The 25,293-nt window shown below is 39.0% G+C and overlaps 1 protein-coding gene across 3 annotated transcripts in view; it reads left to right on the top strand.

Moving 5' to 3' along the window:
* Positions 1 to 368: 368 nt before the first annotated feature.
* The window catches only part of Cdk6 (cyclin dependent kinase 6), a 217,155-nt gene continuing 192,230 nt past the window's right edge, over positions 369 to 25,293 (top strand). Inside the window, exons 1-2 of one of the 3 annotated variants that reach the window (XM_058582886.1) lie at positions 369 to 523; positions 3,299 to 3,872. In XM_058582886.1, the coding sequence (XP_058438869.1) occupies positions 3,640 to 3,872 (233 nt within the window). In that variant the 5' untranslated portion in view covers positions 369 to 523; positions 3,299 to 3,639. Of the gene's footprint in view, positions 524 to 2,989; positions 3,190 to 3,298; positions 3,873 to 25,293 lie in introns of those variants that run through there. The other 2 variants (XM_058582887.1, XM_058582885.1) reach the window with 2 other exon arrangements.

Raw genomic sequence — 25,293 nt, 5'->3', positions numbered from 1 at the left:
TCCAGTTGCAGTGAAAACCGGAAATTTTCATTTACCGCCCCCCCCCCCCCGCCTCCCTTCTCGCCCCCTATTCGGAGCGGACTGCTGGGGAGCTGGGAGGCTCCGAGCACGGCCGGGGCTCGGCCGCCTCCCCCCTCTCCGGAAGGCTTTAATTTGCACACTTGCTTGCCACCGCGCCGCGAGCCCCTGGCCCTGCCGCCCGGTGGGTCTCGGGCAGAGTACGCGTCGCGGGTCCCCGCCTCCGCCCCTGCCGCGCGGCCGCCCCCATCGCCTCCCCAGCTCGGGCCCCCAGCCCCGGCCGCAGCCCCGAGGCCCCCGTCCGCCCCCAGCGAGCTGCGCGGGCGGCGCCCTCCGCGGTCCCTCCGCCCTCCGCCGTTGTGCCCACCCCCTCGCCCTCGCCGGAGAGAGTGCTGGTAACTCCTTCCCCAGTCTGGTTACCTGCTCCGCGCGCGGTGGACACGTGCGGAGGTCTGAGTGACACTCGTAGCCCCCTCGGGAGGCCCGACGCGCCTGGGCCCCTCAGGTGAGGAGCTTTGGTCTCTGGTGGGTGGGCTCGGGGTGGGGGGTCCCAGGGGACATCTGGGGGATTGCTAGGGTCGGAGACAAGAATGTGGGTGGGGGCGAGTGGGGGGTGGGGGGAAACCGTGTGTCCTCGAAATCGACTTTGGTTAACCCCTTACGAACTGAGATGGGGTAAGTTACGGGGGCCGGGTTTAGGGAGCTAAAAGGAGTTTTATCTAATCTGGCGGGAGGGGGACATCCCGCACTAGGACACCCCGATACCAAGATCCTGTGCCAGCTCCCACATATCTGTGCGCACAAACACCCACACATACACTTCTCATCCAACTTCTCCAAACGGAACTTGAACTCTACTCGGACATTCACATAATAATCTACATTCACCGTGTAAAATGCACTGCCTCTGGGGACTCCATGCTGGAGAACGTGTTTCCGTGCCCCCCAATTTATTTCCCCAGGAAAGCTCTCTCTGCAGCTTGTTGAGGTGTGGGTGTGGGCTCCATTTTCCCCACCATGAAATAAATGTTAATGCGGGCTTCCTGCTGGCAACCCCGCGGGCGTGTTATGCACAGAGGAGTGCTCGCAGCCGACCAGTGCCCAGGCTTTCAGCCCCGCGAGGACGCACGTTTGCTTTAGTTTCCAAGTTTATTTTTATTAAAATATCGAAGTTAAAACGCACGCCGGCAGCGAGCAGCTCTGGGCCCCGCAGCGCGCTGGTCGGTGTGCACGTGGGCGCATCTGCATGTGCGCACACGCGGGAGTCGCGGTCCCCGGTGCGGCCTCTTCTCGCTGCGCTGGTGGCGACCCTTGCGGTGCTTGGCAGGCTTCGGGAGAGGCACATGAAGGATTTCATTGAGTGTGAAGACAGAGAGCAGAGACAGAAAGCAGAAGGAGGCGGCTGCAGCCTTTGTAGTCGCGGAGGAATGCGGAAATGTTGAAGCACTATGTCAAACTTTTTTGAAATGGGGTCAAGTCACATTCAGCCAGCGTGGGAAAGCAACAACAACAACAAAAAAAAGTGGAGGAGAGGGGGGGAAAAGGCATTGCTGCTCCCGTTTCCCTCTGCTGAAGCCGACCGTCCGCGAGCGAGGGGGGAGAGCAAGCGCGGGTGGTGCGGGGTCGGGCGGGGGCAGCGGGCGCAGTTCCCTGCGGGGGTGGGACGTCCCCGACGCTTCCTTTGCGGCGGGGCCCAGGGCTGGACTCGAGCGGGAGGGGGAGGGGGACGTGGGAGGGGAGGACTGGGCGGCCGCCGGCTGCTCCCCCGCTACCTGTGTGGCCCTCGACCTGGCTCATACCCCGGGGCAGGCTCTGGGGGCTCTTTCCTCGGCTTTTAAGGAAAGTTTTGAAAAGAGTAAGTGTTGAGAGGCCCTGCCCTCGCTGCGGTCCGCTCCGCCCGCACACCGTGGGGGTCGCGCTATTTGTTGTTTCTTTAATTCCTGGCAGAAAGCGAGCGGCCCGCGGTTGCGGGGCAGGTAACTCCGAGGTGTCCTGGGAATTCTGGACACGTTGCTAGCGTGGCGAATGTCCGGCGGTGGCTGAGGCGCCCGTGGGGGAGGGAGTTTCCTTACGTCCTGTATAGGGGAGGGAAAGTTAGGGTACCCCTTTCAGGCACTTTCTTGTGCAGAGGGTTCTGGGGATTGGGGGCGCCCAGCTGAAGATAGGACCTGGCCCAAAGGGCAGTGGAGCAGCCACCCGCGCTACTTCTATCAGGACGACCCTGGCAGTGGGGAAAGGTTCCTGAGTCCGGGTACCCTCGGCACAGCCCCCTCTCCCTCACCCTAGGAGCCATAGCCTTTACTACCTCCACCCCCACCCTTTTTAGGGAGGTGGCGTTTTGCTCTGGTTGAAATCAGAAAACTTCAAGTCAAGACACGGTTATGGTGTCTTCTTCCTTAAGTTACTCTTTTAAGGACACGACAAGCGAAAGTGTGGCGAACATCCCTTTCTCCCACTCTTGGGCTCCCGTGGGGGACTCCCCCCCTTCCAGGGCCTCTCGTCCTCCCACCCCAAGTAGCCCCAGCCCTCCCCAACCGGATGGTTGTCTTCCCTGGGTTTCCACCAGGGAGGTCCTCCGAATCAGAGGAGAATTCCATTTCCCACCAAGACTCCTTTACCCCCCCAAAGACCATTTGCGTGTGCGAATCGTTTTTAAATGTCTCCTCGAGGAAAAACTGAAAGTAGAAAGAAAGGAAGCAATTTCCAAGCAGATGTCTGACCACCCCTTCTCGCACACTCCTAGCATCGGATTACAGGGTCCCGAGAGCCCCCACCCACATTCTGCGGCCCCAAACGGGTGGACCCTCAGTCCGTTCACACCACATTGTGCACGGTCCCTGAAGGCACCAGGACCCCCACCCCCTGTACGTCCAGGTCCCAGGAGGCGAGGAGGGTAGCCGCGCATACAATCATGAAGGTATAAATATTAAGCCGTGACATTGACGTCCCCGGCGCCTCCCTCCCCCCCGCGCTCCCAGCACACTCTGGGCTGCTCGGCACGCCCCCTCCCGTTCCACTGCGTCCCGCGCGGCGCGCTCATCCCCGAGGGGCCCCTGCAACCTCTCCGCGCGAAGACGGCTCCAGCCCTGCAGGGAAAGAAAAGTAACTTCGCTTTTCTCGGTGAAACCAGGAAGGATTAGGAGGCTTGGAGAAGGCCGGAGCTCGCGGAGGGTAGCGACTCGGGCTTCATGAAGGAGGAGGAGGGGAATCTAGAGGAACCCCGTGGAAGGCTCTTGGGATGTCTGATTGCACTTTCTTGTCTTCCCGTCTTCTCTTTTAGGTGCAAAGATTGTGGACCGAGACGCGTTCGGACAGAGACTATGTAATCGGTGCGGTGTCTGTGTAGAGGACTTCGCTTCGGGGAGGGAAGAGGAGGGATCCACTCGCTCCTCCGGCGGCGACTCGGCAGGCGGAGTTTCGCGGCGGCACCAGGGTTACGCCAGCCGGCGGAGAGGTCGCTCCATCCAGTCCAGCGACTGCGAGAGCCCCTGAGTCGGAGCGCCGGAGCCAGCGGGGGCGAGGGCGAGCAAGACCGAGCTCCGGGAGCACCGGAGGAGACTAGCAAACCAAGCGCACACCCGCCCGCCCCAGCGGCGCCGTTCCGAGAGGCGTCCAGGCGACATGGAGAAGGACGGCCTGAGCCGCGCGGACCAGCAGTACGAGTGCGTGGCGGAGATCGGGGAGGGCGCCTATGGGAAGGTGTTCAAAGCCCGCGACCTGAAGAACGGAGGCCGGTTCGTGGCACTGAAGCGCGTGCGGGTGCAGACGGGCGAGGAGGGCATGCCGCTCTCCACCATCCGCGAGGTGGCGGTGCTGAGGCACCTGGAGACCTTCGAGCACCCCAACGTGGTCAGGTGAGCTGGGTGCAGCGCCCGCACTGTCGGGGGCAGCGCTTCTAGTGAGGCCGGGCCGGGGATCCTCGGACTTAGGAAGGTTCCAGGCAGGGGGGCTGGGGAAGGCCAAGGCCACCCGTCGATCTGACCGAGTAAGTTTTGTTGCCAGAGCCGGTGACCTTACCAGCCAGAAAGACCAGTCAGAAAAAGAGACCTACGCAGGCTTCCCCCGCTGCTGGGCAGTTGCGAAGCCTGTCCTGAAGGAGTTGGGTGCCTTTTAGGGACGTGGAACCTACCAACTCGAGGCACTCCGCGCCAGCCCCCACATATTTTTCTCTGCCATGGAGAATTTTTGAGAAACTGAAAATGAGTGAGAAAGATAACAGGTTGCAGGTGATAATTAGTAGGACGGGACTTTAAGGGTGGAGCCTAGCGTAAGTACGGCTTTAAAGAAAATGAAGAAACTCAAGAATATGTTTACCAATCACACCCAGTTTCTTTTTGTTAAAGTTTCATAATAAAAGTGGGTTCTGGTGGTCTAAGGAATTTCAGTGTTGATGATCAGTGTCAAGCAGCGTCATTTTAAAAATGTCTTCCAAAAACTGTTACCTGTTTGTCTGACTTCATATCTCTGGGCTGACACAGTCCTTAGATTCCCTTTCCCAAGGGTTAGATGTGAGTCCATGTTATGGTATCTTTAAATTCCTTGCTTTCCTTGGACTGGTCCTGCAAGTTGGTGGGAAGACAGCAGTTAACAGTCTCTCTTGTGAGTAGTAACCAGTATTAAAAGAAAGTGTGTGGACTTAGTATAATGGTGTTCTCTTAGTGATCCTGGAATTTCCCCATTGTGTGGTTGTGTCATCCCTTTCTTTTTAAACAGATGCATAGCTTCATAGCTTCAAGTCGAAAAGAAGTGGACAGAAGCTTCTTCAAATTGGGTTGTGATTTTACCTTTTTCAGCTCTTTACCTTCAGTGTGTTGGAGAAAGGAGATCCTGGGATCTTCTTGTCTACTCATCCATCTAGGTATCCTGTTGAGCGACTGCATGCCTACTGTGTGTCCTCCATGAAATTATGTAAATAAACACAGCTAAATATTCTTGTAAAAAGTCAAACAGTTTAACATTAGTCCTCAAAATGGAGAGACCCAAGTCTGACCTTTGAAATACCAAGCCCTCTGTGGACTTAGGGAGACCAAGTGTCTACGGAATCTCCCTGGGAGGTTTTAACTTGTCTCCTCTTATCCTGGGCTGGGTGATTTGTGTGGTGTTTTGTTCCCCACACAGTGAGAATCAGGGGGAAGGACAGCAAAGAATCATAAATACATAAATAAGGTAGTCAAGGGCAATAGAGAGAGGACCCCCATTATACTATATTTTAGCTAGTCAAGTGGTAGGAGGCAAAAGATAATGAGACTGGGAGGAGTGTTTAGGAAAATGGAATTTGTGTAAAAGCAATAATTACCTTTTGTATATTTGTTAAAAAGCAACAATAACCCTCTGGGGGGTGGTCTTTGTGCCATTGGAGGGAAAGAAGAAGGGTACCTTTAGCTCCCTATAACTTAGTTATCTTCCCACAGGAATCACTGGAGCACTCTCAAAGGATGAATTCTACCACTAGAATTTTAAAATCAAAGTTCTCACTTTATTGCCCGTTATCTATGGAGTGTTCAATTAAAGTCAATCATCATGTCTACAAATAAAGTACACCCTACCATGAAAAGCGATTAAAGAGGCATTCCTGTGTATTCCTATAGTTTACAAAGTGCAGTCCATTCTTATAACAGAGGAAGGCTGCTTTTCTATTGTGCTGGTAGATTTGGCTGATCTATCCCATTGTGATTTATCCAATTTTAAGTGTGGCTTTGTTTTTAGAGAGTTCTGACTGACCCATGACTTGGATTCTGAATTGTGAATTTTGGAAGGATGTATTTATAAAGGCATATTTTTCTAAAAATATGTTTACCTGTTATGTGATAATGATGACTGTTACTTCTTGGAGTTGGGAGGATAAAATTGAGATAATGTATGTGAAAGCACTTTATAAATTTTAAAGTACTTTGAATATCTGAGCATTTGTATTCCAGTAGGTTAATAGGACCCTTACCCTTAAACAGATTCCCAAGAAGGCCTCAATTTACCTTTTTTTTTTTTTAAAGAGTAAATCATATTCAAGCACAGACTTTATGGGCTTTGGAACCAAGAAACTACTTAGCCTGAAGCTTTTCAGAAAAGGCCATCAGTCATATGCTATGAAATCAGTGACACTTGAAATTATTGATGAGGTCACTCTCACGAGCTACAGATCTCTATTCCCTTTTTGTTTCCTTCCTGTTTCTTCTCTTCTGCCTTTGCCTTGGGGTAACCACTGTCCCCAATGACTTGCTTGGCCAGACTAGGAATTCCGAATTTTAGAGGTTGCTAATATATTTTCAGGCAGGCTCAGGAAATCAAGAACAAGTGACAACAGTCCTTTTCCTTCCAAGGCAGAGTGTCAAAGTTGGCCTCCAAAACTGTGATTTGTTGTTGTCCTAGGATAAGTTTTACAGCCTTATACTTGGTTCTTTAAATGTTGCTTAAAAAGGCAGATGCCTTTTTAAGTGCCTTCAAGTCATAAGTAATTGATCATAATTATAGGCCCTTCCCACAGATAGTTAAGCCTCTAAGCTTGAAGGAATGCAATAAACATATTAGCTTTTTTTTTTTTTTCCCAAAAGTTTAAGATTCAATTTTGGTGGATTTGCCAGAAAAACTGACTTGTTATTGCTGGCACTGGTACTCTGCGCATGCACAGGGATAGTGATTTGAAATTTTTGCTTACCTGCACTTGATGTCTCCCAGGTCCATGCTTGATCAGCCAGTGTCTGAGATGTAAATTTATTCTTAATTTTATAGCTGATAGTCCCTAATTCTGGAGCCTTTGCCAGAAGCAGACTTCAGTCTGAACTTATATTGAAGCCTCTGCATTCCACAAATGAGTTCTATTTTCGATCGTGAACTAAAATATATAAAGAGATAAAAACAATAGTATGTTTTATCAGCACTCTGTTTATTCACCCAATATTTATTTAGGGCTTACTGTGTGCCGGACACTTGCAGAAGCTGGGGGTATAACTATGAACAAGTCAGAGGAAGCCTCTATGTTTGTACAAGTTGCGTTGTAATGGATGAGAAGCTCTTTTTTTCTTTAAAAAAATTTCACTTGTCTTTATTTCAGTTGCTTTGTTTTGCTATGTTTAACCTAAACAGTTTTATAAAGCAACTAATATTTGTGATAATTTAGCTACCAGAAACTGCTGATTGAGTAAGCAAGTTAACAAGTTAACCCTAATCAGAATCAAACGCTTTTTGAAGATTAAATTTCAGCCTACAGATATACAAATGAACTTATATAAAGAGGCATTGACATGCAACTAATATAGGTGAACATTTGAGCTCCATTTATTCAACAAGTGTTTAGGAAGGACCTTGTCTTTAAAAACCATGGGTCTAGGTGCTGGAAAGACACAGAGTAAATCACACCTGGCTGTCCTCCTCAAGTTTCCCCTGTTGGAAGAAATAAAAAGTTCATCACAAAATGGATACATAATAGCATCATGTGCCATAAGTGAGGTACAGGTAAGTGCTACCTGTATTGTCCTCAAACATTAAGTCTATTAGTGTAACAGCCAAATGATTCAAGTTCAAGTATTGGTTCTAGAAACTAAAGGTTACTACATATTAGTGGTTAGAGTGTAATATTTAAATGTCTAAATATGTTAAATTATCTTTCTTAGAATATTTAGTCACTGCTTTAAAACAAAACAAAGAACAAAGTAAAAGCTGTGCAGCACAATGATTATTCAAGGAAATTTTTCAAAATTTATTTTTTTAAGTATCTCAATAATATATTGTGTAAAAAGAGTAATAATATATTTTTTGTGGTTTTGTTTTGTTGTTGTTGTTGTTTGTTTTTTAGAAAAAACTTGATCATTAACAGGGTAGAAGAAATATGACATAATTTGACTCAGAGTAAAGACAGGTCTTTGGGTCTTTGGGTGAATTAGTTCATAAGACTCATGAATTAAAATGTTATTTTTGTGGGTAAATAATAATTTTATTAGATTTTATTTCAGTGAAAACGGGAAAAGCAGTTTAAATCTCCCTTTAAATTCTAATGTTAAAAGTATATTTGTTCCTTCATTCTCTGAGTTTCTTGGAAGTTTCCCAATTTATCAAGGTTGCTTAGTAAATGAACATTTTCACAGTGAATGGAGTTCTTCTCATTCCTTGTTTCTTCAGAGGAATTTGATAATGCTGAATATTTTTACTTGGCAGTTGTATCCTTTTTATGTAACTATTAACATCATGGAATTATTAGAATTTCTCAGTGGAATCAAGGAGAAAATAGTCTATCAGAAGAAACTTGAATATCTTCTGGGACACTTTCCTGTGTTTAAGACTTGGGTAAATGACAATAGAAATAGACTCCTTGTTAACAGTACATTATTCTGTTTTTTGAAAAAAAATATGCCTTGCTATTAATGATTCCTTGGGAATTTTGTTTTAAGAAGGAAACACCTAGTACTAGACTATATCATTGTAAAATCAAGGATATTAGGGTTTAGAAGACACTTGGTAGATCTTTTAGTCCTTTCATGTTACAGATAGGAAACTAAAGCCTTAGAAGTTTAAAGCCTTAAACTTTTCCCGACTAACCATTTTTGTCTTTAATACTAGCATTTGTTTTGGTATTTTCTTGTGTTCTTTGTGTACCCTATAGTCAAACAGATTCCTCCATGTCCCCAAATGTCCTTCTTGCCTTACACTTAACCTCTATGATTTTCATTTGGATCGCACTTGAAGCCCCTTCCTGCACCACTGTTTCCACCTATTGAAATGCTACCTATCCTTCAGGGCCAAAGTTTTATGCCACCTTGTAGTGCATTCTTGGGTGCCTCCATTTGGATGATGTTTCTGCTTCCTTTGAACCTGTCAACTTTGGACTTCCTTGGTGGCACTTAGTATATATATGCTCTTTTGTATAAAATCTGTTATGTAAAATATAGTATTAATCCCCTTCCCTCATGATTACCTTTCTCTGACTCGCTGCCCTTTCACACCCCTGTTGTAAGCTCCTCTAAGCAGGAAGTGTCTTGAGATCTTGTTCATCCATTGGCAATAAAATGAATGAATAGCAAATGAGTGAAATCATAAAAAAGGGTCCAGTTATTAAGGAGGGAACCATATGGGTTATTTCCATTACATGAAAGAATGTTGATATTAAGGAGTGTCAAACAAAGAGGGAGAACAGATCTGTGTATTGGATTACACTTATAGGTTTCCTGGGAAATGATTTTAACAATACTGAAAAAAATAAAGTTTCATTTTTGTTTAACTGCAATCTATATAGTTTATGTCAAAGTGAGTTTTGGAGTTTAAGTAGTTTATTCTCATAGTTAGCTTTGCAGATGAACTGAATTTATATTCTGTGAAGAAGATATTAACTTTAGGAAGTGAGCACATATTCAGTAAAAATTGAAAATGCCTTGAAAAATGTTTAAATGTAGGAATGTAAGATATTATAAACACATTTTAATTAATTGCTTGAATTTTTTTTACATTTGTCTTTTCCCATTAATTTAAATTTCTTTGACTTTCTGTAGTAGAAAAAACTGTTAGAGCAGAATTAGGTAAATCATCTTAATAATTTCCCAAAGGTGATGATTCTGGATTCCCTTCAGACCTTGTCATCTACTTCTCCACATAATTTATGTCAAGAGAATTTGGATTTCACCTTGACATATCAGTAGGTTTAGCTAAGAACTGTTCCTCCATCTTGAACTAATTCCAGTTCCTTAAGACACATATGGCTGGTGTGTGTGTGCAAATGTGCATGAGATACACATGCAGAACAATTGACTGCAAAGTTTCTGGAAGAAGAAATTGTATTGTGTTGTTGGTTATTGTATCTCAAACACTTAGCATGGTGCTTGGCATTTTGTAGCCCAAAATAAATATTTGTGAATGGAAAAATGAGTGTATTTAGGAATTCAGAATTTAACTTTTTTATTCAAAAATGGATAATGATGTCTGAAAACATGGAGTTTCTAGCATTCAACAAGTATTTATTGAGCATCTATTATATTTGATTCTTTGTTAAATTAAGGTAATTATCACAAAAGTATCTGCACATTGAAATGTCTGTCCAACAAAAAGGTTAGGAAGTCTGTAATTTGTATATGTTTAAAATTTTTTCATTATAATAATTTTCGGGGGTGGGAGTTACTGGGGATTGAACTCAGGCGCACTTTACCACTGAGCCACATCCCCAGCCCTATTTTGTATTTTATTTAGATACAGGTTCTCACTGAGTTGCATAGTGCCTTGCTTTTTTTGTTGAGGCTGGCTTTGAACTTGAAATCCTTCTGCCTCAGTGTCCCGAGCAGCGGGAGTTACAGGAGTGCACCACTGGACCTGGCTCATAATAACAATTTTAAAAAGTGTACCTACTGGTAGACTAGGAATCAGGAAACTTTGATTGTATTCTGACTCTACTTATTAGCTGTGTGGTCTTGGTTCAATTCCTAATGACTGTTGACTTCCATTTCTCCACAGTAAAAAAGGAATTATTCCTACGCTTGGACCTTAGTAGGTTATTATGATCAGATGAAATTATGAAAACGAAGATAAAATAATATACAAATACAAGGAACTATTTAAAAAGCCAATTCCTCCCCTCCAGGAGTTTAATGTAATTTTCTTAAGGAAACTGGAGTATAACAATATCTCTATTATTAACAGTTAGTATGTATTTTCTTTCCCCCCAACTCATGTAAAAGTATGAATGGAGTTAGGTATTTCTGAAAAGATGTATTGAATTTATACTTGTTATAGTAAAATATAACCTTTCATCATGGTATTGGAAATTGGTGTCAGGTTTACTTAATGCTGCATCGTATTCATTAATGAATTTTTTTGTGTGTGTGGGAGGAGTTGTGAACCAGATGCTCCTGAGAACACACAGGAGCATGATTTCTTTTTTATTTCACTGTCCAAAATAACTCAAAGACAAGTTGGAGTCTTTGCTTGTTCTTTCTCTCTCTTTTTTTAAGGTCAAAATCTCAAACGGAATTACTCATTTTTGTGCCACACATAGGAATTTCTCTATTTTCTGAGGCTATTCTTATGGTATGTCTGTTTTTATGACATTTAAAATGTACTGTGTTTAAATAACTAAGAAATTCTATCTGAAGGAAGGAAGCTGTTCTCTTTCAGGGGCACTAATCTCTAGTGAATCCTCTCTTCTTCTTTGCTTCCTTTCATTGCTAAGTAATCTCATAATTTCTATGTTAGGTATTCCTAACGGTTAGAATAGAACACTTACTTTTCCTAAAATGCTTTTATTTTTAGAAGGCATAAAAGTATGAATTTGGGAGCATTGATATTTATATTTATTCAACAACAGAACAAGGAAAAAAAAAGACTGCATCTCAAGCTCAGACTTTTAACCTTTAGGACTTTGGCTTTGACCAATATATGTAAAAACGTTTTTAGTGGAAACCAAGAGATTATCTGAGTAGTTCCAAGTTGGGAGTTTTAGATGATGTAGTAAACATTCCAACCATGTAGAATCACTTAGAGAAGTTATTACAAAATCTTGAGTAAAAACAGGGTATTTTCTTGTTGAGCCATGAAAAACCAAGAGACAGATTTGGCAAAGAGACACATTTAGAAGGGACCCTAAAGCTAATTATGAAGTCCATGTAAATTATTTCCTTCAGGGAACCTGTAGAGCACAGGTTCTTCTAAATAACACCTTTTTTTTTTTTTTTTTTTTTTTTTTTGGACACAAAGACACAAACAAGTGAGATGCTGTGGTGCTTACCTGTAATCCCAGTGACTAGAGGCTGAGGCATGAGGATCACAAGTTCAAGACGAGCCTTGACAATTTAGCAACTACTTCAAAATAAAAAATAAAAAGAACTGAGATATAGCTCAGTTGTAAAGTGTCCTTGAGTTCAATCCCCAGTACCAAAAAAAAAAAAAGGCACATAAGAAAAGTTGTGACATTCCAATAGTCATTACAAATGATTTTAAACCTATGAGATTTAATCAGTGGTTTTTCAATAAACTACTAGATTTTTCTACTGTAACTGATGTTAGCTGGATTCTCAGATATACCAGCTAGTTTTGCAAGGGGTAAAAGCCTTTTTCAGAGGCATTACTCTCTACTTTTTTTAAAAAATATATTTTTTAGTTGTTGATGGATCTTTATTTTATTTACTTATTTATATGCAGTGATAAGAATTGAACCCAGTGCCTCCCACCTGAGGGGCAAGTGCTCTATGCTGAGCTACAACTCCCACCCCTACTCCACTTCTAAATTGTTGGCTGACTGAAAGTGATGGGTTTGATCTCATGAACCATGAATGTGGTTGAATCAATGATGTCAATTCTAGTCCTAGAAACACAGGCTTTTGAGATGGATCAAGAGAAATATCTTGGGGCTGGGGATATAGCTCAGTTGGTAGAGTGCTTGCCTCACATGCACAAGGCCCTGGGTTCCACACAAAAAAAATAAATAAATAAAGCTGGCCCTGGACAGTGGCACATGCCAGTAATACCAGTGGTTCTGGAGAATGAGACAGGAGGACCCCGAGTTCAAAGGCAGCCTCAGCAACTCAGCAAGGTCCTAAGCAACTCGGTAAGGCAAGACACTGTCTCTAAATAAAATGCATTGAGAGAGAGAGAGAGAGAAGCATCTTTGTTTATGAAAGACAGCATAGGGTTTTATTTTTATTTTTTTACTTTAGTTGATGAAATAAAGAGATGATTCATCATTAGGCAAATAGAGACTGGTTTAGGATATATCCATGTCTCAGAAAAGACAGCAAGCACATTCATGTACTTGGAATAGGAGAAGATGAGCTAAGTTGAGGTAGAGGTGAGAGAATCTGAGATAGCAAGTAGGTCTGAAGTTTCTTGGTAGACTTCAACATCTGAAACCTGGTGATCTGAAAAGAGGTGAAAATTCTAGAGTATTTAGAAGGCCCTAAAGCCAGTGTTCTTGAATGAATAAATTCAGAGTATCATTCTTAGAATACCATTATGATAAATGGCACAGTTTTTCTTGGGAACTTTATTTTAATCATCTTTACTTTGCCCACTCAAATATTTATTTTCATGAATTAATAATGAATGTCTGCTTCCAATTAGAGTAGAATCTTCTTCAAGGCAGGGATTTTTGCCTGTTTTATTCACGGATGTGTTTTTGGTATCTAGATCAGTACTTGGCATGTAGTTGGATAAGTATCTTTAAGAAGTCAACTGAATAAATGTAACTGATCACTTTTCTTTTTATGGTAATTTTTTTTCAGCAATCAAAATGTAAATTAACACCAAAATTTAGCAGATGTCTTTATTTCTCTATCCACACATTGAAAGTGTTTTAATAATAATTATGTAGTGAATTGAATTTTGACACGAGTTATTTTAATAACATGAAGATTAACAAGTAGATTGGACCCTGAGAGAGATCCCTTCTAAGCTATTTTTTCCAATACTCTTTTCATTAAATTATGAAAATAGTTTTTTATATCAGTAATATTAGTGATATTTAATGATATTTTAGGTGGTCAGATCAATTTTTGCAGATTTGATTTAGATATTTTGCGGGAAATTTGAGGATATGGTTTCAGATTCTCTGGGCTGTGGATTCATTTAAAAATATTGACATACATTCTACTAAAGGGTTTAACATAAATTATAAACCTTTGTAAAAATGTCTATAGCTTTCCTTACAAGTAGTGAGGCTCAAGTGGCCAGTCCCACGATGAATCTTGACTCAGTACTCCTATTTTGTGTTGCCATTCCTTCTCTGATTATCTAATGGGTTGTGACATCACTTGGTCGTGACTAGCTATAATGTGTGTGTGTGTGTGTGTGTATATATATATATATATATTATACATATGTGAATATATAATACACACACACACCTATGGAAGAAGGAAGGAAGGGAGGGAAAGAAGGAACAATAGACTAGAAAAGAAAAATGTGTGGTGTTCCCAGTCAATTGTCAGATACTTAGCAAGGATGTGGTTCCTAGAGTACAGTACCAAAGTTTGCAGGGAAGGAGAGTTATTTGCAGTTTTTTTTAATTAAATTTTTCTGTTGAAGTAACTGTTCTGGTTAATATTGCTATATAATGTCACCCCCAAATTTAGAGGTTTAAAACAATGACTTTCTTATGTTCATGGTTGTAGTAACTGGGGAATTCAGACAGTACACAGTGAGAATGGTGTATCTCTCTCCAAGATGTGTGTGGATTTTTAAGCTGGAAATGACTCAACATCTGAGAATGTGATTGATCTACAGGTGTTTTCAATCTTGAGTCTCATGATTGATAGATGTAGGACAGAACCTGCACTGGAGCTCTTGACCAGTGCATGTACACTTGGCCTGGGCTTCCTTTCAGCATCAAAAACTTCAGAGCACTTGTATTTACCAGGTAGCAGCTCATGGCTTCAAAAGTCAGCATATTAGGAAACAAGGAGTGTTAACCTGTGTCACATTTTGTTGGTTTCAAGTAAGTTCAAAGCCCCAAAAATTCAAGGGGAGGGGACAAACACCATACCATAATGGAGGGAATGTTACAGAATTTGTACCACCACTACCCTCAGCATTTTTTGTAATCATGACATTAATACTTGTTGATCAATACAAAGCAACTGATAATTTTTAAAAAGCAAGATTTGTGCCCTGACTACCTCTATTTCCAGTACTCAACTTCTTTTGACTGTTTTTAGTCCTGCTGGTAGTTACCTCTATAAATCTAGATAACATGCTATACTCTGTTTCATGATATTTAAATTTCATACAATATCTATTTACTTTCTACTCACAAAGATGAGAATTTAGCTCATTATTCATTTCCTTCACCTTTTGCTTTTTTGGATGTCTTTATTTCATATAATAATTTTAAAAGCATTCCTAAACATCAGTTTTATGTTCTTTTCTTGGACAGTATCTCCTGATTTAGTAAGAGGAGCATATTTTATCTTCTTAACCTTTCCTCCACCTTTGTCTTTTCGTTAACAGCACAATGTCTTTAGCTAATTTGCTGAAGTTGTTAAATATTTGCATTCTGTTCAACAACCATAGCAGAACCTTCCCTGCTTTATTTAAAGGTTGACTCTTTGAAACCAAATGCTAGTAAACAGTGCTTACATTATTCTAACTATAGAATTCAGTGCTGGATCAAATAGTTGGTTTTACATTTCTTTCCTGACCGACGCTACCAAAAAAAATAAAAACAAAAACAAAAAAACAACCCTATGAGGCTTATGGAGTCCTTCTTTCTTAAATATAAATATTTTATTTTTTTATTCTTCATCACTTGTTTAAAATTATGCCCTATTTTAGTGTACTTATTCGTGCCATGATTTTCTTGTACCATTGTTTTTCCTGGAGTTTATAATTGCCTTTTTTTTTTCCTTGTCCTGTTTGCCTTTTCCTAGTCTATGTTTTTCAGAAATACTGTCTAGGTTCGATGTTTTGTTTTGTTCTATTCACTCTGTTGGGCATTCTGTGAAATATTCCTAAGTGCAGATGGCTTCATTTTACTTGTAAAAATAGCTTCTTTCTCTCTGTTCTGTTCTCTTTCTGAAGTTCTCCTATTAGTCAGATACTGTCTTCCAGTTGGGATTGCTGTGTTTCTAAAAGATTCATCTTTTAGGTCATTATTCTCTAACTTATTCTTTTCCTCTATTTTCTAATTAATTTATTTTATTTGACTTTTTTCTCTGTGTACTAAAGAAATTTATATATTATTTTCCACATGTCTCTAGAATTCACTCTTTTGGCAATTGTTTTTTGACTTAAAAGCATCTTTTATGTTGTTTTTCTCTGCCTTTTTTTTTTTCTTGTCTAAGTTGAGTTTGTTGACATACAATATATAAACAGTACAATGCATTCATTTTAATTATGTAAGATTTATGAATTTTGGCAAATTTATACATCCATATAACCACCACCACAATTAAGATCTAAAATATACTCATTATCCCAAGAGGTCCTTCAGTCAGTTGTCTTCCCTACCTAAACTCCTAACAACCTAATCTCTCTGTTGTAATCGTTTAGATTTGTACTTTCTAGAGCTTCATATACACAGTATCAAGCAGTGTTGTGGGTTGTTTTTTTCTGGCTTTTACAGATAATATTGTTGATTCATTCATGTTGTTGACTATATAAGTAGTTGATTCTTTCCTATCTTATGGATTTACCATAGTTTGTTTATTTCTCTACATGCTGATGTGTTTCCAGTTTGGTGCTATTATAAATAATGCTGTTATGAATATTCATGTATAGGTTTTTGCATTGATATGACATATGCTTTCATTTCCAAGGTAAGTACTTAAAAGTGGGTTACTGACAGGTATGGCAAATGTGTTTTCCAAACTAGTTATACATTACCACTAGCAATGTATGAAGGTTCCATTTGACTTTCATCCTCTTCAATCCTTGGTATTGTGTCTTCTTCATTTGTGAATTGATTTCACAGTGTGGTTTTAATTTGCATTTACCTGATGACTAATTTTGTTGAACACTTTTTCATTAGCCATTCTAATACCTTCTTTGGGGAAGTATTAATCTAAATATTTTGATCATTTTTATTAACCAAGTTACTGTATTCTAAAAGTTTTTTTTATATATTCTAGAGAAGGGTTTTGTAGGTTATAAGTGTTTTGTAGGTTATATTTGTAAATATTTTCCCTAGGTCTTTGGCTTACCTTCATTTTTCTTAATGGCATATCCCAAAGAGATGATTTTAATTTAATCAAAATATTATTTAGTTTGTGCTTTTTGTGTGTGTGTGTCCTAAGAGATCTTTGTTTACCCCCAAAAGCACATAGAATTTTTCCTGTTTTCTTCTGGAATGTTATAGTTTTTGCTTTCATGTTGAGAGTGTAAAATACTCAAGTTCTTTGCATGGCCTGGGTTAACCACTGAGGTTCTTTTTCCTAAATAGATATTGAGTCGTTCCAGTATCATTTTGTTGAAAGACAATCTTTTCCTCATTTGAATTTCCTTGGCAGCTTTGTCAGAAATCAGTTGACCATATAAATTTGGGTCTGTTTTTGAATACTGCTCTGTTTTATTGATCTGTGATTTGTCCTCTAGCCAATGTCGTGACATTTTGATTACTATAATTTTATAGTAGGCCTTGAAATCAGGTGTAGTGTAAGTTCTTCAACTTTATTCTTCTTTTTCAAAATTGTTTTGAATGTTCTTGTTCCTTTGCATTTCCCTATGAATTTTAGAATCAACTTGTAAATTAGTATAAAAAGTCCGAGATTTTGATTGGGAGACGTCGATATTGATACTGTTGAGACTTCTGATCATGGATATGGTATGTATCTCCCATTTATTTAGGTCTTTAATTTTGTTCATTGTTTGGTAACTTTTAGTGTAAAAAATAAATGTTTCCCTATGCATTTCATGTTTTATTATGCTAATGTAATTGAAACTGGTTTCTCTTTTTAATTTCAATGTCCAAGTGTCCATTGCTACTACATAGATATTTAATTATTTTTTGTATATTGATCTTGTATGTTGTATCTGAAAAATTCATTTATTAGTCATGTAGCTTTTTTTTACATGTTTTAGTATTTTTACATATATCATCACATAAGAATAAATAATTGTCTTTTTTTCCCCTAGATGTATGTCTTTTATTTTTTTTTCCTCTTTTGCAGTGTTGAAAACGTGGCAAAAGCAGATTTATTGGCCTTGTTTCCAATAATGAGAAAGCACTGTCTTTGCCCTTGAGACTTTAGGTTTTCCTAGGCATACTTTATGTTGGTTGAGTTCCCTCATATTCCTAATTTGCTGAAAGTTTTACCATGATTGAGTTTTGAATTTTGTCAATATTTTTATCGGCAACATCAAATTGGTTTTATGGTCTTTCTTTTACTCTGTTAGTATGAGGTAAAGTACACCATCTGAATTTTGAAAGTTAAGCCAAGCTCGCTTGGTTAGGATGTATATTTACATATATTGCTAAAATTTTGCTAAAGTATTTTTGCATATATGTACATATAGGATCTTGATCTATAATTTTCTTTTTCCTTAATATCTCAGATTTTGACTTGGAGATAATGCTGACCTCATAAATGAATGGAAAAGTATTTCCACCTCCTTTATTTTCTGAAAGATTTGTGTGGGGTTGTTATTATTTCTTTCTTATATGTTTCATAACGTTTACCAATGAAGTCATTTTGGGCTTAGCATATTCATTATGAGAAAGTTTTTAACTATGAATTTTATTTCCTTAATGGATATGGGTCCCTATAGGATGAATCACATTTTATAATTTATATTTCTCAAGGAGACTATGTCTATCATCCAGGTTTTTTAGTCTAGTGATATAAATTCCTTATTCTTATTCTCATCTTTTTAATGTTTATAGTCCCCTCTTTCAATCCTGATATTGAAATTTGTATGTTTCCGCTTTTTTCTTTGTTAATACAAATAGAGATTTATCAATTTTAGTGCCATTACACCAGCTTGAGTTCATTAATTTCCTCTATTGTTTGGTATCTCTTTTATTGACATTTACTTTTATCTTTATATTCTTTTCATACTTACTTGGGGTTTAATTTTATTTTTAGTTTATTAAAATAAAAGTATGAGTCTTCAAATATAAGCACTTATGGTTTTCATTGATTTCCCACAAATTTTGAATATGTTATGGTTCCATTTCTAGTCATTTAAAATCTCTTAAGCCTTTTTAAACCTATTTCTTCTTTGACCTGTGGATTTTTAAATTTCTGAACACATAGGGGATTTTTCAAATACCTATCTAATTAAATTCTGTAGTAATTAGAGAAAACTCTATATGATTTTAGTCCTTTTAAAATTTAGTAAGAGTTGCTGTGGTCCAGCATATAGTCTGTCTTATTAGTTGTTTTGTTTGTTTGTTTTTTTTATATTCCTCATTTTTCTCCTCATTCTGTTCATGTTTTCCTTTAAGTCTTTGAACATATTTGTAATATTTGTAATAATTGCTTTAATGTCTTTGCTGTTCCATAAACTGTCATTTCTGAGTCTATATCTATTGACTGATTTTTCTTCTGCTTATGAGCTAGACTTTCCTATATGCCTGCATATCTGGTAAGTTTTTATTGAATGCCATACATTGTGAATATTACATTGTTAATTGCTGGATTTTGTTCTATTCCTTTAGAGAATGCTAAATTTTGTTCTGGTAGGCATTAAGATTACTGGTGGTTTAGTTTAATCGGACCAAGGCTTATTTTTAGTGTGGTGGTGTTGTTAAGGAAAAGATGTAGTGTCCTGTTTAAAGACTAGCTTAGCCTCACTAACGTTATTCTTTTGTGGTTTTTCCTCTTTGGTAAGAACTTGAAAAATTCTCTGTGAACTCTAGGAATTGGTAAACTCACAACTCCTTAGTGATCTTGCTTCAAAAACTCTTCTTCACATGCCCTCATTCAGTTCCACATGCACAGTTTGATATTCAGCCCAGATCTTAATAGATTCCATATAGATTTTTGAAGCTTTTATTATAACTTTCAGTATTCTGTTCCATGAATTTTTAGCCACTTTAGCCTCCTTTTCTTTTCAAATCTTATCTCCATCTACTCAACTCAGTGAGGCTGTGGACCTCTGTTTGAGTTCCTCCTCCCCATGCCTGTGTTCTAGAAATTGCCTTCAAGGAGAAAGTTGGGGTTCAGCTAATTTGTTTTCCCTATCCCAGGTATTACAGTCCTACACTGCATGAAGTCAACATGCGAAAGCAATTGTTTCATATATTTACCCAGATTCTAGTTCTAGATGAGAAGTCTTGACTCTCTTGCTTTCTTCCTGCCTTGTACATCCATTAGTTCTTATAATGAGTATCTGATGTGGCTGTTAAATAGACCTTTTCCTCCCTGCTACCTCTCATTTCTGAGTAAGATTTCTGGGAAGCTTGTTTGGAGTAGGGAACTTGGTATGGCAATAGACTTTGTAGGCTTCACTTTTGGGTGAGTGGGAAATTTAGCTAATCTCGATGTAGAACTTCCAAATGCCACAGTAAGAAAGGTTTTACTCCAAAGTGCCGGGTATGGGGCTGGCAGTGGGGCTGTTAACCAGCTCAGTTATCCTATATCAGACCTACAACTGACTCTCCTGTGTAGCCTGCACTTCCTCCTTCTCTTTCCCATTGCACCTGCTAACTCTTGGCCCATCTCCTCCTTCCTCCACAGCTTGTTCCATGGTATTGGATTCCCTTCAATAAAAATATTTCAGCATGTCACAGACACTCACGATTTATAAAAAATTACATACACAGATACAATACACTAAGATGAGCAAAAAATAATGATGTTGAAATGAGGAGATAAAAAATACCTATCAGTAGATATTTTCGGAATACATCTGACGATATGTTCTCCCCTTTGGTGATTCCCTTTTGGTGACTTCCCACCATCAACTTGCTGATGTTTGTTTTCATATATGCAGAGAATTTACTAACTCCTTGTCTTTTTTTTCCTTTCATTCTGATGATACCTTTCTTTTTTGAGTTATGAGTTTATTTCTTTGACTTAATCGATATCCTAGAAAGATTGGAGGTAAATATTTTTGATGAGGCTGCTATTTTGCAATTAATTTTGCTTTCCTGGTGGGAGTAGAAGGATGTGAATTGCTTATTACCTGCAGGAAATTTTTTTTTTTTTATGTGGCAGTCCTTAAATTGGGGTATGTCAAAAAAAGTGTAAAGGAAGGAAATAGTCTGCAGATTTCTTCAGGGAAAAAAAAGTTTAAGAACATGTGCTCTGGAGAAATATGGGGATCATGCAAGATACACTTTTGCCCTGTTTACTCCACATTATTTAGTTTGGGGAACAGTAGAATCTTCTTGAAAGGGGCTATAAAGAGAAAGTACATTCTCATTCTTTACATGCACCTGGCTATCTGAATTCATTGTCCTGTGCTAGCCTTTCATACTGTTAATATACCACCCCTAAAGACAACAGCTGGTATAAACTGTAACATGCAGAATCTGATTTGACATCATATTGAGAATGTTAGCCAACTGATTTTTCTTGAGGGAAACAAACTGGAAAAGTAAGCCCACTATAAATTAATTCTTTGCATGGATTTCCCATGTCTGATGATTTAAAAGAATAAATTCTTCATGCAAATGAATCATTCCATACTTAATTGAAGCTTGTTGGATACTCAAGTTTACTCACTGTGGTGTGTTTTTGATGGAGACAGGAAATGAAAAAGCAAAGTCTATGAGATTTTTTTTTTTCTGTGAAGTCTCAACCAGTCTTTTAATGTTTCCCATTGAAGCTTCAGTCGCTAGGGTAAATGACTCAAGGTATCTATTGCTGCCTAACTGTTTTTACGGGGGAATTTCCCCCCTACATTCTCCCCTCCCCAAAATAGCTAATTATATACTGGAAGTTTCAGTACATTGTTCAGAGTTTGTGAAGTCAGCATATTTCTGGAAGCTTGCTGTGAATGTAATTCTTAGCTGTACTGATGCTTTTGTTTCTCCATCTCTGCAGCTAGCACTGTACTGTAAGGACACAATTCTATCGCTATTTTTTCCCCTCACATTTGATGTGGTAGTTTGCATACAGCTGCAGAGTAGACAGTTACCTTTGAAAGGAACATTTGGCTGCTCTAATTTGATTAAAGAAAACCACCTCAATCATTTCTAGACTGAGAACGTTTTCATTTTAACTTGGCAGGAGGAGTTGGGAATGTACTCACTGCACTTAGATATGTAGGGGGAGCAGTTAGGGAACAAAACCAACTGCTTGAATGAAGAAAGCTTTGGTGGGTTGTTTTTTTTTTTTTAAGACAAGCAATATTATATTGAACTGGTTCTTTTTTTCCTCCCAACCCTGATTTTCACCTCCATCTCCTTTTCATAGTTATTTACTTAGTAATTCCAATAAATGGATTTTGGCAGGTATAGGTTACTACCCTAATGTAATCTGAAGGACTATGAGGTCCTTAAAAATTATCCTGTTTTTACATGGAAGTAAAATCCCAAATCATAAATTACATGTGCTTTCTTGGCCACCATTGGGAGAGGTTAAAAGGGATTTTATGGCTACACAGACCACAATTGGGATTTTGAATGCAGCTTGCATGGGATTATATTGCTTCCTATCACAAGCCTGCAGTTTTTGTGCTAAGCATTAGCTCACATATGTGGACTCCATTCCCAAGATAGAAAATCTGATCATCCAGTTAGTGTGACAATTAAGAATATATTTTGTTGATTGTGGGTTGGCATCAACTTCATATATATGTTATTAAAAATGATTGAACGGGGAGTTAAGGTCTGTCGGGTAAATTATGAACACGTTCACATTCAGTAATTCACACACACAGTGTTCATGTGAAGAGAACTATTTCTGGCACCTTAAAGTTGGAGTGTGGAAATTTAAAAGTTTGAGGGTGCATGTGGGGCCCCAGAAATAACAACTACAGTATTATTTATTAGTCATTGAATATTGTGGATTATCTCAGAGTGGAAGTCAAACGTGGATTTGCCTTCTACTTCTACTATGTGCTACAGCTTGGCCACAGTGTGCTTGCTCCTTACCTCTAAGCTTCAGTTTCCACACTTGTACTAAGTGATGTTTCTGAAGCCAGGTGCTTTATACTAGGTAAATATGTAGTGACCTAATTGCCTCTTCTTCTCCTCCTTGGTGTACCCTCTCAAAATTAGTGATTTGAAGCGGGTAGTTTGTTCCTAATACTTGACAAAGTCCTGTTAAAATGCCGATTTTTTTTTTTTGCGTCTTTGTCAAACTATTTGATAAAATGATTAACTCCAGAAGAAATCTGTGAGGTCTGCCTAGTTTTTTCCCCCTGATAGGCATGACCCTGTGTCATGTAGTGGCTGCCAGGCGCAGGCACCACGGACATAGGAACTATCCGATAAATGTTTGATAGAGGTACATTGTCATCTTGAATACTTTGCAATCTTCAGGTACTAGTATTATTCCCACATATAATCTCAAGATTTATGTACTAGAAACCTCTCTAATCTGCAGCTGAGAGTGAAGGGTCAGAAGGAATTTTTGCTTTTACACACAGTAGACAGAGTGTAAATCTTTTCACATCTGTGTCATCGAAGTGTTTAAGGACGGTAAAGGGACTGAAAAGATGATTGCCCAAAATGCCCATTATATATGGAGGTTAGGAGACTCCCGATTTCTAGTAGAAACAATAGTGTAATTATAGGTGAATCCCAGGCTAGTTTACAAGGCTTATTTATATAATAATATATGAATAATATATGATGAATAAAATATTGTAGTAAGTAATGCTTGTTATGACTTAGAAATTAAATGCTAATGATTGAGTAAAGATTGCATTAATTTTGAATAAAGGGGATTTCGTAGGAAATTACTAGGTACTGATTCTTTATGTCACTTAAAACTTTCTTTTTCCCTAAAGAAGTATTTTTGTGATATCTCTCATATAAAATTGCCTTTTTAAAAAGTATGCATTTACATTGCCCAGTACTAGTGAATTCAGTCTTACTAGTACTGTTCCCAGGTGTATCTTCTTGCATTGCTCCTAAAATAAGTGACAGAGATTCATTCAAACCCCAGTGAAGTTGTTTCTAGTGAAATTCATAGAATGCATTTTTTTAAAAAAATAATTAATAGATGTGACATTCTTTTTTTTTCATGGCAATTGTTTATTGAGGTGCTGTTCTCACAGCAACAGAAAAGGTAACTGGATTACGGTTTCCATCTTGCAGATAAAGAAATAGATTTCAGAGAATTTAAATGACTTGCTCGAGTTCATCTATCTGGTGGCAGAGTCAGGACTGGACCACAAGTCTTGACTCTAGGGTGTTATTTTCCCTATTTTATTTTATTTATATATATTTTAATCCTACAAGTGTTTTAAGTCATGCAAAGATCATTTGGATTTCACTTTTTTTTGTTAAGGTCTATTTGGAAAATTAAATGCATATAAAATATGTATAAACTGCTGACAAAATCATGCTGAATTATTTGAGATAGAAACTTTTTTTCCTTCTGTTACTGAATACTAGAGGTATAATTGCTCAGTTCTGGCAAGTATTAAATACTTTATTTACTTATTTATTTAGGGACTGGGGATTGAATTTGAGCATGTTAAGAACCTACTATACTAGTAGCCACACCCCCAGCTGTGTGTGTGTGTGTGTGTGTGTGTGTGAGTGTGTTGAAACAGTTTATTTTAATAGATATATCTAGAGACATGTACATGAAATCCAAGTGTTATTTGGCCATGCTGCTCCTCAACTGGGTGGCATTCAGCCTTCCATCACCTACCCTAGGCCAGTGAAAAAAGGAAGTAAGAGTGGCAGGTTAAGGGAAGTAGGCTCACCTTTGAATCTGGCACCAAAAGTGCTGACCACAATGTTGCACGTGCTCCTGATGACTCAGCACTTCCTGGTTGCTCTTTGCAGACACATGGGATAATATTATCAAATGACCTTGGTACAAACTGAGGGTTTCAGGGAACCTTTGGTTTCTTCATTATCAAAAATTAGTGATCTTCTTTTATGTTTCTAGTTAATCCATAGTACTAAGGATGCACCATTTTATTTTGTGTTAGATCAGTTACTTTTTTGTTTTTGAGATGTTCACAGTCTTAAGGAAATAGCTTTGGTCCTGGACTATAATAAATGTGTCTTTACCTCTCAAGTTGAGGCAGTCCTGCGGTAATTCATTTGGTCTTTGCATTGTTTCTGTGAAATCCCTTAACTAAGGCCAAAGTGGGAGATGGTAGAGTCCAAACCATTGTGGCCACATTTGCCACTTTACTTTCAGGAAAGTTCAGTGACCATTAAGGCCAAGTGAGCAAGGGGAATCACACATCTGCTCCTCATGTCCTTCATCACTTTCTGAATGATCCAGAGTAGGCCCACTATGTGAGTAAAACCAGAGTACTTTAGCTCTATGTTTAGGATTAGCCACATTTTCCAGACCCTTAAATTATTAATATGGAGCCCAGATGGAAACGAAAAATGCCAGAAAACCTTGACACTTCCTTACCTGAGCTCTTCTAGGTTCTCATAACATTAATTTCAGGACATGGTTGAGAGTTTCTCAATGCTGACAACTAATTTATTTAAAAATTCATTAAATAATCTAAAAAGCTATTTTAAAGCTGTTCCCAGGTGTATCTTCTTGCATTGCTCTTTTTTTTTTTTAATGCTTAATGATTTTTTTAAAAACTAAGAAATGGAGATAATGGTTTCTTTAGAAATATATTTTTTTTTGTTAAAGAATATCTTAAACTGGTAGTTTACAGTGAAGAAATAACTGTGTTATAGCAAGAATATGCATATACTTAAAACCTAAATAAGCATGTATCATTAAGTATATTTATGTGTTTTCCTCTTTGCAGCGCTCTAATAACAAGAAT

Source organism: Marmota monax, unplaced genomic scaffold (genome assembly GCF_021218885.2).
Source record: "Marmota monax isolate L192 unplaced genomic scaffold, Marmota_monax_Labrador192_F-V1.1 WCK01_AAM20220418_F8-fsc00264, whole genome shotgun sequence".
In the NCBI taxonomy this organism is placed as follows: Eukaryota; Metazoa; Chordata; class Mammalia; order Rodentia; family Sciuridae; genus Marmota; species Marmota monax.
The sequence above is the reverse complement of the archived record's forward strand: the minus strand, read 5'-3'. Positions and strand labels throughout refer to the sequence as shown.